The sequence below is a fragment of the Sminthopsis crassicaudata genome, chromosome 2 (genome assembly GCF_048593235.1).
Source record: "Sminthopsis crassicaudata isolate SCR6 chromosome 2, ASM4859323v1, whole genome shotgun sequence".
Taxonomy (NCBI): Eukaryota; Metazoa; Chordata; class Mammalia; order Dasyuromorphia; family Dasyuridae; genus Sminthopsis; species Sminthopsis crassicaudata.
This window is the reverse complement of record NC_133618.1, coordinates 440307440-440322804: the sequence shown is the minus strand read 5'-3', so window position 1 is coordinate 440322804 and position 15365 is coordinate 440307440. Positions and strand designations below refer to the sequence as shown.

The window sequence follows — 15365 nt, the reverse complement described above, 5'->3', positions numbered from 1 at the left end:
ATTTTGGAAGATCCATGATTTCATTGGTATGAGTTTTATGCAAAATTTGTTTTACAGAAAATGTCAGCAGTTAGCTATAGTGTTTTATTGAGGGATTTATGTGGTGGTATAGAGACAATAAATACTAATAAATAAAACAACAAAAACCTATTTATTTTTTCCAAACACAGAATAAAGAGGTTTGCATGTTTTGTAAATATTGCTCCTAAGCAAAACTTCTATTTACAGTGCCCTCCATTCTAATAGTGCGTAAACAAACAGTTACATCTCCACAGTGCAATGTTGGCTCATCTCATCAAGGTTCAACCTTGCATTCACCCATCACTGATGTAAAGAAACAAAATTAAGTCAAACCAGAACTGTTTCTGCCAAGACAATTTTAGAAGGATAGTTTTCATCCAGAGACAAAATTCAAATTTAGATAATCATTAGACATTTTTTAAGGATAACAACAGTAATTGTTTCCAGTGCTTCTTCAACTTTAGATAAACTAAGCTTGGTCCAGCATTCAGGGATAGAGGCCCTTTTTATCCCTTTACCATCTTCTGTAGAACAGAAACTCTTCTAAAGGAAACTTGAAAAGGAGCATACTAAATCTTTAACTGAGTAAATCCCTCTCAGACCTTGATTTTGCTGCCTTTTCTCAGAAAGACCTTTCTATTTGACAAATCGAATTAAATGAAATGTAATTTTATTTCCTTTTAAAATTACTCAGCATAATGAAACCAAAATGGCCACTTGGCAGAATTCACCAAGAATTTTTCATTTCTGTTCTCAGCTCTGTAAAAAAATCTAACCAATTTCAATCTAATTAACTACCTTCAATGTTAACTTACTAATGAGGCCTACATGTTACTCACATTTGGTATTCAGATGGAACTTTGAAAAAGGAATCTGAAAACAGTTGTTCATTGTTTCCTTTCAGTTGTCTTGGTTGTAAAACAGCTGTCCAGTTAATTATTTCTAATTTAAATATTACTATATTAAGCATTTCTTCATACAGCAGCATTAGTGATGGGAAAAACTTTTTTAAAGCAGAGTCATATGAGCTTTCTCCCAATTATCACAGCCACTGATATACTCTGCTGTACAGTTACTATACTTATCATACTATGAATTAGGAAATATCCTTCCTCTAAGGCCCTCCTTTCCAATGTTAAAGCAATCTGGACCTTTCCCAAAAACTTAAATTCAAAGATTCATTGTCGATTTTACCATTCCTATTAAGATGTTGGCTATTTCAAGTTTACATAGTAAATATTTGCAGCATATAATATTACAGATTCATAAACCATTAATTAACTCTCAGATCTAATGGACAAGTGTGCTTTGATGTTTAAGTGGCATAATCATGAGCAAAACTAATGCTGGAAAAGATCTAAAAGCACAAGGAAGATTCCCCCTGCACTGCACCATAGGGAACACGATGAGATTACATAAGGACTTGTTATTGATGGCTGCAAAAGTAACACAAATACATCATTCTTAAAGGTACTATATGACATTGTACCTGAAATTTCGGCAGCATAATTGCTTTGATCTCACAAAATAAGACATACCTGGAAATTAAATTGTTGCAACATACATACATACACACATATATATGTGTATATGTATATACACATATATGTGTGTGTGTGTGTGTGTATAAAGGTAGGGGAGAATTGTGGGGTGTCTGGAAACATTAGTAAAAGTGAATCTCTGGGGAGGCTTATAGTGATACATAGGGTCCAAGTCCTTATAGTTTATAAAATAAACTGACTCCCCAAAGGACATTCTGTTTTTGTAACGAATCTTTACAGTAAGTTTATAACTTTGAAAAAAATTCTACATTTCAAAATTCAGGAGCTATCAAATATTAACAAGGTGGGTAGAAAACACTGCCCTGGGTTATACACCTCGCTACAGTTTGAAATACCTAACATAGGTCACATGCAGTGAGACCCCCAGCTCCCCGCAAGGAGCCTGTTAGCCGTAATGCAAGCAAAAACCCAGGTACATCCTGGGATTGGGAACAAAACAAGCTCATACTAAGTTGATTTTCCCGAGTACCATATATTAAGTCATTCATGCTAGAGACATGATGAACTAAAACAATCATTTACTAGGGGGTAAATATAGCCCAAATGATCATTTATTGTAGCAATATAGAGTACTTGGTACAGGATTTGGGCCTGTACTATTTAACCTCCATATAACAGTTAAGTCATAAAAAGGACATTCTCACAAAGTTCAAAATTACAACTCTCACTGATTAAAATATGTGAGAGAACTCAAACCAGGAAGGCTATTGTGATCCAATCTGAAATACAAGTCAATTAAATAAATTGCAGAATGGAATTCACACCATTTTCAAATAATCATTTTTGGCTCTTAATTCCTTTATCAGTGGCACGATTTAAAGTGAAGTTTGTGCAAAAAAAAAAAAAAAAAAATTTTCATTCAACAATTTATGTGTAAGGAGGGAATCCTAACATTTCTTCTTTGCCTTCCTGCTCTTGAAGCCTGTGTAGACTGGAGCACCCTATTCCCTTCAGTCTTGATGTAAATACAGTGCCTATCCTATGTCCAACACAGTTTGCCTGGATCCCAGAAGTCAATCCATGTTCTGTGCATTCAGTATGCAAGTTTTGTTTAAATACACAAAGAGCTTCCTACAGACTTCCTGGTGATGGTGAATGGGCAGTCCTCAGGATCAGTCTCATGTGGAACAACAAAGTGCAATCTGTTGCACCTTTCCCAAGTCTGTCAGAAGTTGCTTTATGCAGTGCTTGAGCTGAGGGAGTCTGGCTAATGGTTCTGGTGGTTCCAGTTCTCCTGTGTAATCCAACCAACTCTCCAGAACTATGCCCAAAAGACAAAGAGAAACATCCAAGTCAACCATCATCATTTAAGAATGTTAAAATGTTTCTTAGAACTTTGTACACTTGGCACATGAACATTTCCTATCAGGAATAAGAAGGGAAATTACTGAAATCAATAAGCATTTATTAAATACCTGGCAGTATGGGTCACCCAATTCTTAATTGGCTTTCTAGGTCCCTTGAAAGCATTCAAGTAAGAATCCCAATTCGAACAATGCCACCTACAACTTTTGGCTTTATGCTCCATTAATAAGCTAATTCAACCACCCCTATCTCCCCCCCTCCCCCCCAGTCTATTTGTTGTACAAAGACATTTAAACTTTCACTGAATTGTGCCCATTCCTACTTTTATCTAACCTTGACATTCTTATTTGGAATTCCCTTTGCCCCATCTATTCAGTTTCTACTCATCTGGCTGAAGTTCTACCATTCAATGAAGACTTCTAGCTATTGAACATAGAGCAATCAACCCACTGAACTCCTTAAAACACTCTGATTATAACTCACAAAGATCCTAACATAAAGATAGTCTAATTATTCATTCAAAAGGGTTTTTTTGACCCAAGATCCATAATCACTACCAAATCCCCAAGTTTCCTTTGTAACCCTTTATTTTTTATTACGCAAATTTTAAAACATTATTTTGAGGAGTATGTAACCAACCAATGAACCTATTAATCCCCTTTCTCAAATGAAGGTGGACTATCATATATACAGAGAGAGAATGTATTGTGTATGTGGAAAAAGAGACCCTCCCAAAGGGATCCACAACAAAAAAGATAGAAAGCCCATGACTGACTATAATCCATTTTAAAGCACCAAAATAGGCTTAAGAGGTCAGGTAACTTAACAAGGAAAAGATAGAGATTCAAACCTAGGACCTTTCATTTCAAATTAGCAAGTAGTAAAGCTACTGCTTTAAATCCAATGTCATTCCTACTAGTGTCATACTGCTCCCATGTGTATCCTTTGACTTATGGAGCCTTTTGTTACTGTCTTTTGTGTGGCTACACTAGACTGTAAAGCTCCTTGAGAGTAGGGAATCACACTTTTAGTTTTTCCCAGATGTTCCAGAGAGCTGACTCAGCACAATTGTATAATCTGAACTGATGAATAAGCCTCATTATACTTTAAAATGAGCAAATTTGCCTTATGTCCTGCAGGCCAGGGAAGAAAGATTCACCTCATACTTTCCCTGCTACTCCCCAGAATTGGCTGCACTTAGAAAGTAAAAGCTTGAAGGCAAAGGAGGACTCACTGAAGAACATCATATTCAATCAAATATGTATTATTGGGCACATAAAAGCATATCAGATGCTCAAGGAAACAAAAAAAAAAATAAAAAATGGAGTCAGCAGTCATTGCCCTTGTGAACTCTTAGTCTGGTAGGGGAATAGGGACACAAAAATTAAAAACACAAGAATAATATAAAATAGTACAGAGTGATAAAAATGAGATCTAAAGAAGAAAATCACTTATATAATTTACTTCCTCTCACATAGCTCAAAAGAAAAGTTATTTTGGTGGGGTCAACACAAAATTTTCTCAGCCTGAAACAAATTAGGATACAGGAAACCAGCAAAAATGTTCCTCTCTTTGGAGGGCTACAACCTGCACAAGGTTGTGTACCTACTGATGTGTACCTACTACAGCTTTTGCAGGGAAATGGGAATGTCATCTGTGGACTATAAATTTATGCTTCATAATGTGCTCATCTTTCCACCCATTTCTTTCCCATTTCCTTGGTGGGTTCTGAGGTCTAACTTTTTTTTTTTCTCCTGTGATTATTCAAGTGCATCAAACTGATCAATAAAAGTAATCTTCAAAGAGGATTAATTATACTTCTGATCTGGAATGCCAAATAACAGTACTGACTTAGAACATTCAAATCATATCCCAGGATTATAGCTATACATCAATTTCAAATCCTTTAAAAAATATATGCATTATCAAGGATCTTCAAACCCAAAAAATACTGTACCTTAAAAAACAAGCCTTTAAAATCTTCTTTGACTCTCTCCTACAGCTCCCAAAAGAAAATCCAACTCATTCATCACTTTCTAATTCTAATACACAATCCCAGTCCTGACCCTCATTATCTTAACTCTTAAATCAAAAACAGCCTTCTATTTTCAATCTCCTAAATGGGGTCCCATTGGTATTCCTAACTACTACTTTCATTATGTTACTGCCTTGCTTAAAATCCTACATTGTCTTTCAACAGCTAGTCCTCAGTTTAACTTTCAAGGTACTTCATAAAACATAAAAACATCTCTTGAGCTAAACTTCCATGAAATAATTTCCTGAGTTCTCAAGCAAAGTACTGCATGATAATCATAACTTCATTTTACTCCTTTGGCCAATTTCTACACACTACAATGCTGCTTGGGCATGCCCACTTTTCTAAATGATTCCCTATTTATTTGTCTCTCCCCATTCCCATCAGTTGAGATTCTCTGTCAAGGTCATTCCTGCTGTGTGGAATAGAAAGATAAGGTGAAGAACTTACAGGAATATGTGAATTCTTTTTCTGTATTTTATTTTCATTATTTCTGTTTCCCCTATGACCTGTTTAGTATGTGCAAATCCATATTTACTTGGGCCTTGGCCAGCTATAAACATATTTACTTAACCTGAGCTGATGACATTTATCAGTATTTGACATTTGTTGATATTTAGTCTATTAGACTGACCACTGTCTGCTTAATTATCTGAAGCCTGAAGGCCTGATTTTCTGTTTCTTAGAAATCAAGTGATTTCAGGGAAACAAACTTTCCATTCCAATCTCTTCAGATAGCAACAACCAATTAGATGCCTTCCCCTCCCCTTCTCAATGCTCTCTTACTTGTGATGTAATCTCTTGTATAAAAGTTCTGTATCTTTACTAATTTTTTAGCCCTCCTAAAGCTTTCTTCTTTCCCTTATCTCATGATAGAACTCATCCTCCAGAGGTTTAATAAACAACCTTTCTGCTTTCTACTGAGTGATCTCTGAATAGTCATTTTGGGTAAGGGTCTTCTATATCCCACATACTGCCGCATGTTCATTAACTGAAAGCCACCATTTAACCTCAAGAATAATCTCCAAGATGACTTTCCTTAACCCCAAATTAATTAACCATCTAATACACAGAGCCACCCTTACATTGCCATGCATTTAATTACAGATTACTCAGCTGGTGTGGAATGAATGAATGAATGTTGGCACTATCTCACTATTTACAGAACTGATTTGCTAGAACATAATTTAAAACCTCAGTCATTGGTGTTCCTCACTTAAAGATTCCATGTTCCCAACTCAGCATGATGGATAAAGTACTTACTATGTTCCTGTTCTTTCTTCTACACAAATACACACATGTAGGGTCCACAGGCTCTCTTATCTGTTTCTTCCACACTGGGGAATTTAAGTTCTATTTCCAATTCCTCAGATTCATAGCAACCATGCCATATTCTCAGGAAGTCTTTTCATTCATTTAGTACTTCAGATATTGATCTTTCTTTTGTGTGTTGTTATACACAGAGGAAACACTTAAAACATCATGTTGAGTGAGCTTTTTAGATAGGGGAAGGAGGCACCATGACCTGAAAATAAAACTTGAAGTCCCCAGCATGAAATGAAGAGAAAAAACCTATGGCACCTACATTGTGTTTGTTTAAGAAAAGAAAGCCCCAAAGCCCAAAGATCTGAAAATGAGATCAAAGCCCTCCCTATGTTCCACGGATCTCTATAAACAAGAGAAATTTACCATCCAGTTCCTTCTCGATGGAATCCATCCTGTGTGTAACTTCATCTTGCAGAGATTCCACATGGGTGAGCAGATTAAACTGCCACTGGAGTTGAGCATTCACCACTCCCTCCCTGTCTTTTTCCAACAGCTTCAGTGTAGGGGCTTCTTCTGAGAGAGCCTTTTTAGAAGAACATTCCCTCACCTAAAGAGTGACAACACTGTGTTACTTACTGCATGGCTCATTCTTAAGCCTGATCTTTCCCCTTCTCTCCCTCCCCAAATACTTGTTCCAAAAACTAGGAAAAGGACTCATGGTTTGAATTCTGTGAGTAAATACTGGCACAATTATTGGTTCTCTTGTAAAAACTCTCCTTCCTAAGGCAAAAAGAAAACCTGGTTCCTTTATGACAGTTCAATCACCTCAAACTGGCCACTGTGACTTTAGCCCAGAGCTAAGGAGGTAGAGAGAGTATATAAAAGTGACCTGTCTTAACTCTGGGCCTTAGAGAGACTTATTCCCTCTGTGATCCTTGGAGCTTTTTAGGAAAAGAAAAGGAGAGATTGCTTTTGTTGTTGCTTAAAGTTAGCAAAAGGTCTTTTTGCAATCCAGATTTCTAGAACTCCAAGTGCCTTCTGGGTTTGTCTAGTTCAATGCCCAGACAAAGTATAAACTTTATTTTAACAGGATTCTTAATGAATCTTGGATAAGACAATTACTTGAAGGAATCCTTGTAAAATCTGCACCTTACATAATGAATAACCTTAAATCTATCATGGATGTTGTCCTGTATTTGGTTGAATAAATATACTATTTTTAAACCAACATTTATTGAATATGCTTGATGTTAAAGGGAAAGAAAAATTAATGAAACTTGGTACCTACCATCAGAGCTTATACCATAAGTGTTCTAGAAAGCATGTAGCTGTACATTTAGTAAAAGTTGGACTTTAATAATGTTAATATAAAATTCTTGGTTGTTAGAAACTCTTTATATATATAGCAGTGTCATGTTGTGAACATTTTCACACTCTGAAAGTTGAAATTCAAAGTAACAAGCTTGGTCAGGATCAAGGATCCCAAAGCAAATGGGGTGAAAAGCTTAGTGATTATCTATCCTAGGAAATGATTACATAATTGTTGATGGGATGCTAACACAATCATGTGAATTCACTACCACAGGTAGACTCCCAAGGTAGAAATCACCAGCACTATTAATCTCCTCATTTCTCACTTGGGGATGGTTGTGGCTATGTATAGCTTCCATATGGAAGAAGGAAACAGGGTAGAGTGCTACAGTAGAATTTCCCCTGGCTTCAAGATAGGAGATGTAAAATCTAGTCACAAACTAGTTGTGTGGCCTTAGACATGCCCTTTCCATCCCTAAAATTCAGGATGTTCATCTATACAATGAAAGGAGCTGAACTAGATGCTCAGAAGTCTCTTCTGGCTCTCCTATTTTACATGACTTTATGTTTCTCACATGTACTGGCCCTGCACACAACTGAAACACCAGCAAACACAAAAATCAAGCAAATTCAACAATATATTTAGGTCTGAGGAAACTTGATAACAAAATAGGTTATTTCATATGTCACAAACATTGTATATGCTGAGGAGAGTCAAGAGATACCAACATACCTTTGAATAAGTATGTCTCAATTCATTCTGCACTTTGATTTTTTCTTGGTCTAATTGCCACCCAAATCTTCCTGATAACACATCATCCCCATTCTCCCGGATGGGATTAACACCATCATCCATAGTTAATCCTCTTGTCTCCACTACCAGCTTCTGTTCTACAGCAGGATAATAGGCCCGGGGTTTCTGATAGCAGTGTTCACTGGTGATATAAGATTCTTCTATGGAAGGAAAGGGGGGCAGTGTTTTTTCTACTGTCCCACTGAAAGTTCTATAGCTCGGCATCTCCTCCTTTGTCTTATCTTCAATGTGAAGGACGTGTTTGGGGTGAGACTTCTCATCCCTGGAGTGCTGCTTCCAGGGCTGACACCACAGCTGTAAATCAGGGTGCTCTTTGCTCCTGAGGGGAAAATAATCCAGAAAAGTTTTTTAGATAACTCAAGAGGATCCTGTATCTTTAAGACCACACATACACACTTGGGAGAAGACCCTACATATGACTTGATCAGTAAAGTACAGGGGAATCAGTACAAAAATAGAAACTTTTGAAACAAATTCACCTAACAAAATTTTCTGTTATCTGATTACATACTCTGACACTTGTGAGCTGTCCAAGAAAAGACAAGTTAATGAGCAAGATGCAAAATACCAGTGGTTACATGTCACACTTCTATATATTTCTTCACATCTAAAGCTCTAAAGAGTCATAACAAATTAGAAACATCAGTATCAAGCAAATAACTCATCATTAATACCCAAATATTCAAATTACAAGTCTTCTGCCATTTCACAGGGAAAAAAAAACAATTTATATGACCATTCTAAGGTTTGCAAAACACTTTATAAAATATCTCATTTTATGATCGCAACTATCTAGGAGGTAGGTACTATTATCCTTTTTATACAAAGGAGGAAACTGAGACAGACTGAGGTTGAGCAACTTTCCCAGGATTACACAGCTAAGATTCTGAGATCAGATTTAAACTTAAATCTTCCTGACTTCAGGCACAAATGGATTGGGGAAAAAAGTATGCTAGCTTCTAGAGTCTAAAACTAAGTAAACTTTTAAAATATTAATCATAATATATCAATAAGCAATATCTCACTTAAATTATTATTTAGAATTGGGTTTTATATTACAAATTGGGGTGGGGGATTAATTTCACTAAATATGAAACTTTCCCAGTCAGAAGGGATCACTGTCATAGGAAACATCTAACTGTGCTTAGTTGATAATTTTTCCCATCCTAATACTGCAACAACCCAAACATAGTCCAGAGTCACAATTTACTTCTCTATGACCATTCCACTTCTAGAATCGGAGATTAGAAGGGAAAATGTTCTTCCTATTGCCATTTCTTCTTTTTCTGTAATATTGTTCATTTCCAGCACATGCCCACTCAAATGTTTTCAAAGTCACTTTACACTTACTGTAAAATTCTCATCTTTAGCTGTAGTCCATGTAGAACTTCTATCACCTTCTGCACATCACCAAGAAGCTGGTGAGTGGCAACTATTTTCTTGGCATTCTGATGAGAGTAATTATCTTCTAAAAATGCCAAACCATGCATATGGCCATGACTTAACCATTCCTTTTCATACCAGTATTTTATGCCAGGTCTCTGACCTAAAGAAAGAATGAAGAGTGATTAAAATGCAACATTTTCAATACTAGAGATATGTATTGAGACACAGACTGGGATAGAGACAATATTGTTTATGCATAATTCACAAACAAATTTTCCAATGCTGGCTTTGGGAAGAAATATTTCCCAATACCTCTGGGGCTAGGGATGGTAATAAAAGCTGAGGAAGCTGTGCAGAGTAGAAATCTTAAGTCAAAATTCCTAAATAGGATTCCTTTATTCAACTGAATAATATCAAGCATGACTACTTAGAAATCACTTAGGAAACATTCTTTTCTACTTCAATGGATCTGTTATTATAAGTACCCTTTCTAATTAAATAGATCACAATGTACCTAAGGGTCCCTCATCCTATCTGATACTTGTTCAGGTTCTTTAAGCAAGTTTTCCAAAGAGGGTCTTTCTCCGCTCCTCTACCTTTTACCCAAAGGCAAACATGTATAGAGTTTGCAGGCTATTCTTGCGGATAGCATGTAACTAGAACCCACCTCTTATAAACATACATTTCTCTTCTTTCCGATTACAGAGGCTCTTGTTTAAATAGCCCATTCCATTTCTTTAATAAAGACAATGGGGTCATAAAAGGGAGCAAGATGTGCTAAGAATCACATAATTTCTAAATATATAAATTAATTTAGTTATTGGCATCCTAAATATAAAAACCTTTTCAATGACATACTATTGTAGGAATTTAATCATACATCCATCTTTATTCTGTTACTATGAAAGAAAGGAGGAGGCAATAAGAAGTTGAGGCTAAAAGGATCACAGATTTTGTTTAGAAAAGCAAATAAAATGTCCAAAAATAAGAAGAAACTTTTATCTCATGGGATAGTTGATCACCTCACTGTTATATTCAGCATATGCCACAATTTGCATACAATTGCTAAGAAAATAATTGTAGCTTATGTATCAATATCAAAAGGAAGATGAGAAGGTAAATTCTCCAAGAATTTAAGAAGATTCTACAAATTTAATCAAACTATTTTTGGATACTTAGTGACTTTAGTGTACAGAGAGGAAGGCAAAATATGTTAGAAAACATGGTACAGAAATAAGAAATTAAAGGATCTAAAATCCTGTAGACTACCAAAAAAATTTCACACGTACATATTGTGAATACTAAATTTCAATCAGGCTGGTGGTCCTGAACATGAGGAACATGCAATAACTTCAAACAAACAAACAAACAAACAAACAAACAAAAAAAAAAAAAAAAAAAAAAAAAAAAAAAAAAAAAAGGAGAATAGTGTTAAAGATAGAATATGTGGGAATAATTTCCAAATCAATGATATATCAAAAATCAGACTACAAAATTTATCACAGCAAAGTAAAAAATATATATAATAATAATAAGATATAGCGTGCAACTCAAGCAGATCCATCTTGATATTGTTAGATAAGCTATTAAAATAGGGAAAAGATAAAAAATAGAAACCAATATAATTACCTTTCCCTAAATTTATTGAAGGGTAAAATTAAGTGACAAAACAAGATCAAAAGAAATTAAAATTTTTATCTTTGTAAAGCTACTTTGTATAGCAGCCAAAGGCAATAGCAATTTAGGAAATAAACTTGTTAATAAAACCTTCCAGGGAAGGATGATAGAAACTTATCAGCAGTTCTGCCATAGGAGAGTGCCAAAAGAGTGAGAAGGAAGAGGAGAAAAAGAGAACAAATTTAATGAAAATTTGAGAAGATTCCCAAATAACTGAGATCATCCAGAGGGCATTTTAAAAGCACAGTCAAAATTGAAAAGATCTTTATTTCTTTTTTAAAAACAAATTTCTTGTATCAGTCATACACACATTTTTATACATTAATGATGGAGAAGCTACTACATTTGAACTCTAACATCACAGGCACTAATGTAAGGAAATAGAAATGGCACTAAGGTAAGGAAAAGAGAAAAAAGTTGAACTCTATATATAATATAGAGAGCATGTCTTTGCTGGAGTTGACAAATTTGGGGGAGAATTAAGGGAACAATTCTTAAGGTATCATATGAGGTCAAAATACCATAAATGCTTAAGAGAAAGATCTGGACTTCAATGCTTAAAAAGCAACCAGAATATTGTTAACAACCAAATACATTTTGTCTTTGTTCTCATCTCTATAAAATCTTTATGCAAATACTCCAAGAAATATAAAATCAAGATTCAGAGATGAAAAGGACCTTAAAAGTCAGAATCAAACTCCTTAATTTTAGATATGAGGAATCTGAGATGCAGGGAAATCATTTTATCAGTCATTTCTAGTGTCAAAGGCAGAATCTGAACCTAAGGTTTTTGTGATTCCAAATACTTTACTGCTTCTATTCAACATGTACCTCTACATACAAGAATTGAAGGCACCCTGGATGAAGGCTGAGTAGAACAAAATATCTCATCCTTCACAATTCCTATGCCCTACTTCTCTCTACCACCTCAGCTACACAGAGTTTGGTCATTACCCCCTTGATTCTGCTACCACTGCCCAAATACAAAATTTGCAAGTACATGAATTCTTAACTGGTGTCATTCTATCTCATCTGCTGCCTTAAAACCCAAACCCTATTCCTCATCCTCACTGTGATCTCCAATACTTGAGTGACCTCAGATTCTTTCTAGGCCATCAATCCTGAACTGGAGTTTTTCTACCCTAGCTCCTTGGTTTTTGAGAGTCCTTCAACACCTTATCCTTTCATTGATTTTACCTTGTTAAACTTCCACCTAGAATCACTCCCATCAGCTGCTACTTTCTCTTCCACTCATGTGCTGAAGAAAATCTTGTCACTTGAATCCATTTTAAGTTACAGAGACATCATCCCAGTCACAAATTCTTTTTTTACCTCTCTCTTAAAAGTCTCTCACTATACCACAAGAGCTTTTCCATACCTTTTTATCCCTCTTCAGTTCTCCCAAGGTTCTATGTCCTTGCCTCTTATTTCACTGGAAACATTAAGGCCATTCACTGAAGGTTCCTTCTTCCTCATGTACAAATGCCTTCTGCAGCTCGTTCTGCTTCACTCTTAGTATCACAGGAAAAGGCTCAAATTTCCTAAGGATAACATTTCTATATGTATAAACGACCCCCTTCCATCACAGTTCCTCTAACAGTGCCTCTTCCATAATCCCCATTCTCTTATCTTCAATCTCTTCCGGTCTATTTCCTAATCCTCAAAAACTCCTCACTTGATCCTTTTATCCCCACTACTACCCATATTCCTTATGCTTTTTGTGGCTGAACTCCTTGAGAAAGCTACCTAATCTCAGTACCTCTACTTCCTCAGTTCTCACTCTCTACTTAATTCTAAGTGAAGATGGTATCATTCAACTCAAGTGTCTCTCTCCAAAGTGACTAATGATCTCTTAAACTGTCAAATCCAATGACCTTTCCTCAATCCTCAAGTATTCTTGATCTCTCTTTAGTAGATGAGACTATCCATGACTATCTTTTGGATACTCTCTTCTCTCCAAATTTTCAGTACATGACTCAGTCCTTGTTCTCCTCCAACCTCTCTGACTCATTTTTAGTATCTTTTGCTGGATATCTTTGATTTTTCTGAAATTCAAATTTTATTTTCAATCATGAATAATCTCCCTCTTTTTCTATCCAACTGAAAAGGCAAGAAAAGAAGATAATTACAAAGGGGAGTGGACAGTATTAGGAAGGGAACAAGAAAGGAAGAGAGGAGTTTTAATTTGTTCACCTGCTCTCTCTCTGAAAATGAATAGCATGTTTCATCATTAGTACTTTGGAATTGTAGTTGATCACTGGGCTGATCAAAGTTCCTTCTTGTTCTTGCATAAACTGTTCTACTGGTTCTGCTCACTTCACTTTACATGAGTTCACACAAGTCTTTCCAGATTTCTCTGAAACTATCCTTTTCATCATTTCTTATAACATTATTCCAACACATTCAACCATAATTTGTTTGTTCAGCTGTACCCTAATTGATAGGCAACTTCTTTGTTTCCAATTAATAGGCACACACCAAAAAAAACCCTAAAAACTCAAAACAACTAAAAAATCTGCTATAAATATTTTTGGGGGTCCATAAGTCCTTTTCCCTTTTCTTTCACCTCTTTGGAATACAGACCCAGTGAAAGTATTACTAGACCAAAAGGTATGCATGGTTTAATTAGCTTATGAAGCATAGTTCCAAACTACTTTCCAAAATGGTTAGACATTTTTTTCACAACTCTACCAAGAGTTTTGCAGGATCTTTGTCCTGCAAAAAGGACATGAGTGCCAACCCCAGATCTCTGACCTAAGTCTTCTTTTCTTCCATTACTGGTGATCTCATTACCTCTCAGGGTATTTAACTATCATTTCTATGTTGATGATTCAGATCTAATCATAGAACTTAATCTTGTTGTGACCTTTCAATCTTTAATTTCCAACTCTCTATTAGCTATTCTGAGCTGGATATCCTGCAAACATTTCTACATGCGGAAAAAATAACTCATCATTTGTCCCCAAAATTCCTTTCTACCTAATTCCCTATCACTACTGAAGATATCACTTTCCTCCCTGTCACATCACCTAGATGTCATCCTCAACTCTCTACCCTCCCCTCTTGCCCCATATTCAATCTGTTACCAAAAGCCTGTTTGCCTAAAATCTTTACTATATATTCCCTTTTCTCTTCCAGCACTCCCACTACTGTGTTAAAAGACTAAGATCACCTCAAACCTCAACTACAGCCAATAGCATGCTGGCTGATCTCCTACTCCTACTCTTGCATAGTGCCTGGAACACAACTGAACAAATGGTTATTGCCTGATTCACCACATATTTAAATCCTTGTGGGGATTATAAAGTCCCACCATATCTGATTGTTGGTTATTTTTTAAAAATATAGAACATACATTATTTGACAAAAATTTCTGGGAAAACTGGAAATTAATATGGCAAAAACTAGGCATTGACCCACACCTAACACTGTATATCAAGATAAGGTCAAAGTGGGTTCATGATCTAAAGAATACAATTAGAAACATATTAGAAATTAAAAAAACATAGGATAGTTTACCTCTCAGATCTATAGAGGAGGAAGGAATTTGTGAACAAAGAAGAACTGGAGATCATTATGAAGTACCCAGGTGAGAGAAAAACAGGGCAGTCAAAATAATTAAAATTTATGAACGTTTATTGCTAGCTAGCAACTGCACCCCACCAGAACAGGGGGGTCAGCAAATGAGTGGTCTCAGGGCCACATATTTATAGGAAGAAGAGAGAGACATCAAAATGCTTCTTGATACATTTGTCATAATAAAAAAAATGTCTATTCTAAACAGGAGGCAAAAATAAATAAATAAATAAAGTTATCTCTAAAGGGGTCATTCTCAGGCAGCACCAAGCTTTTCAGGTTTCAAGATTTCAGGGCAGTACATCTGGGTTGTTAAAGTACTATCCATCTGCAATAGGGAGTGAAAAACTAATAATAAACTTCTAACTACAAAGATTCAAGATTATGTTTCTCATGGTCCCATTTGGGGTGC

The 15365-nt window shown here is 35.7% G+C and overlaps 1 protein-coding gene across 6 annotated transcripts in view; it reads right to left on the bottom strand.

Moving 5' to 3' along the window:
* Window positions 1-132: 132 nt before the first annotated feature.
* The window catches only part of PHF20 (PHD finger protein 20), a 127472-nt gene continuing 112239 nt past the window's right edge, over window positions 133-15365 (bottom strand). For all 6 annotated transcript variants that reach the window (XM_074292526.1, XM_074292530.1, XM_074292531.1 and 3 more), the window contains 4 exons: window positions 9665-9860; window positions 8234-8633; window positions 6613-6796; window positions 133-2844 (listed from right to left, as the gene is read on the bottom strand). In XM_074292526.1, the coding sequence (XP_074148627.1) occupies window positions 2702-2844; window positions 6613-6796; window positions 8234-8633; window positions 9665-9860 (923 nt within the window). In that variant the 3' untranslated portion in view covers window positions 133-2701. The remainder of the gene's footprint in view (window positions 2845-6612; window positions 6797-8233; window positions 8634-9664; window positions 9861-15365) is intronic.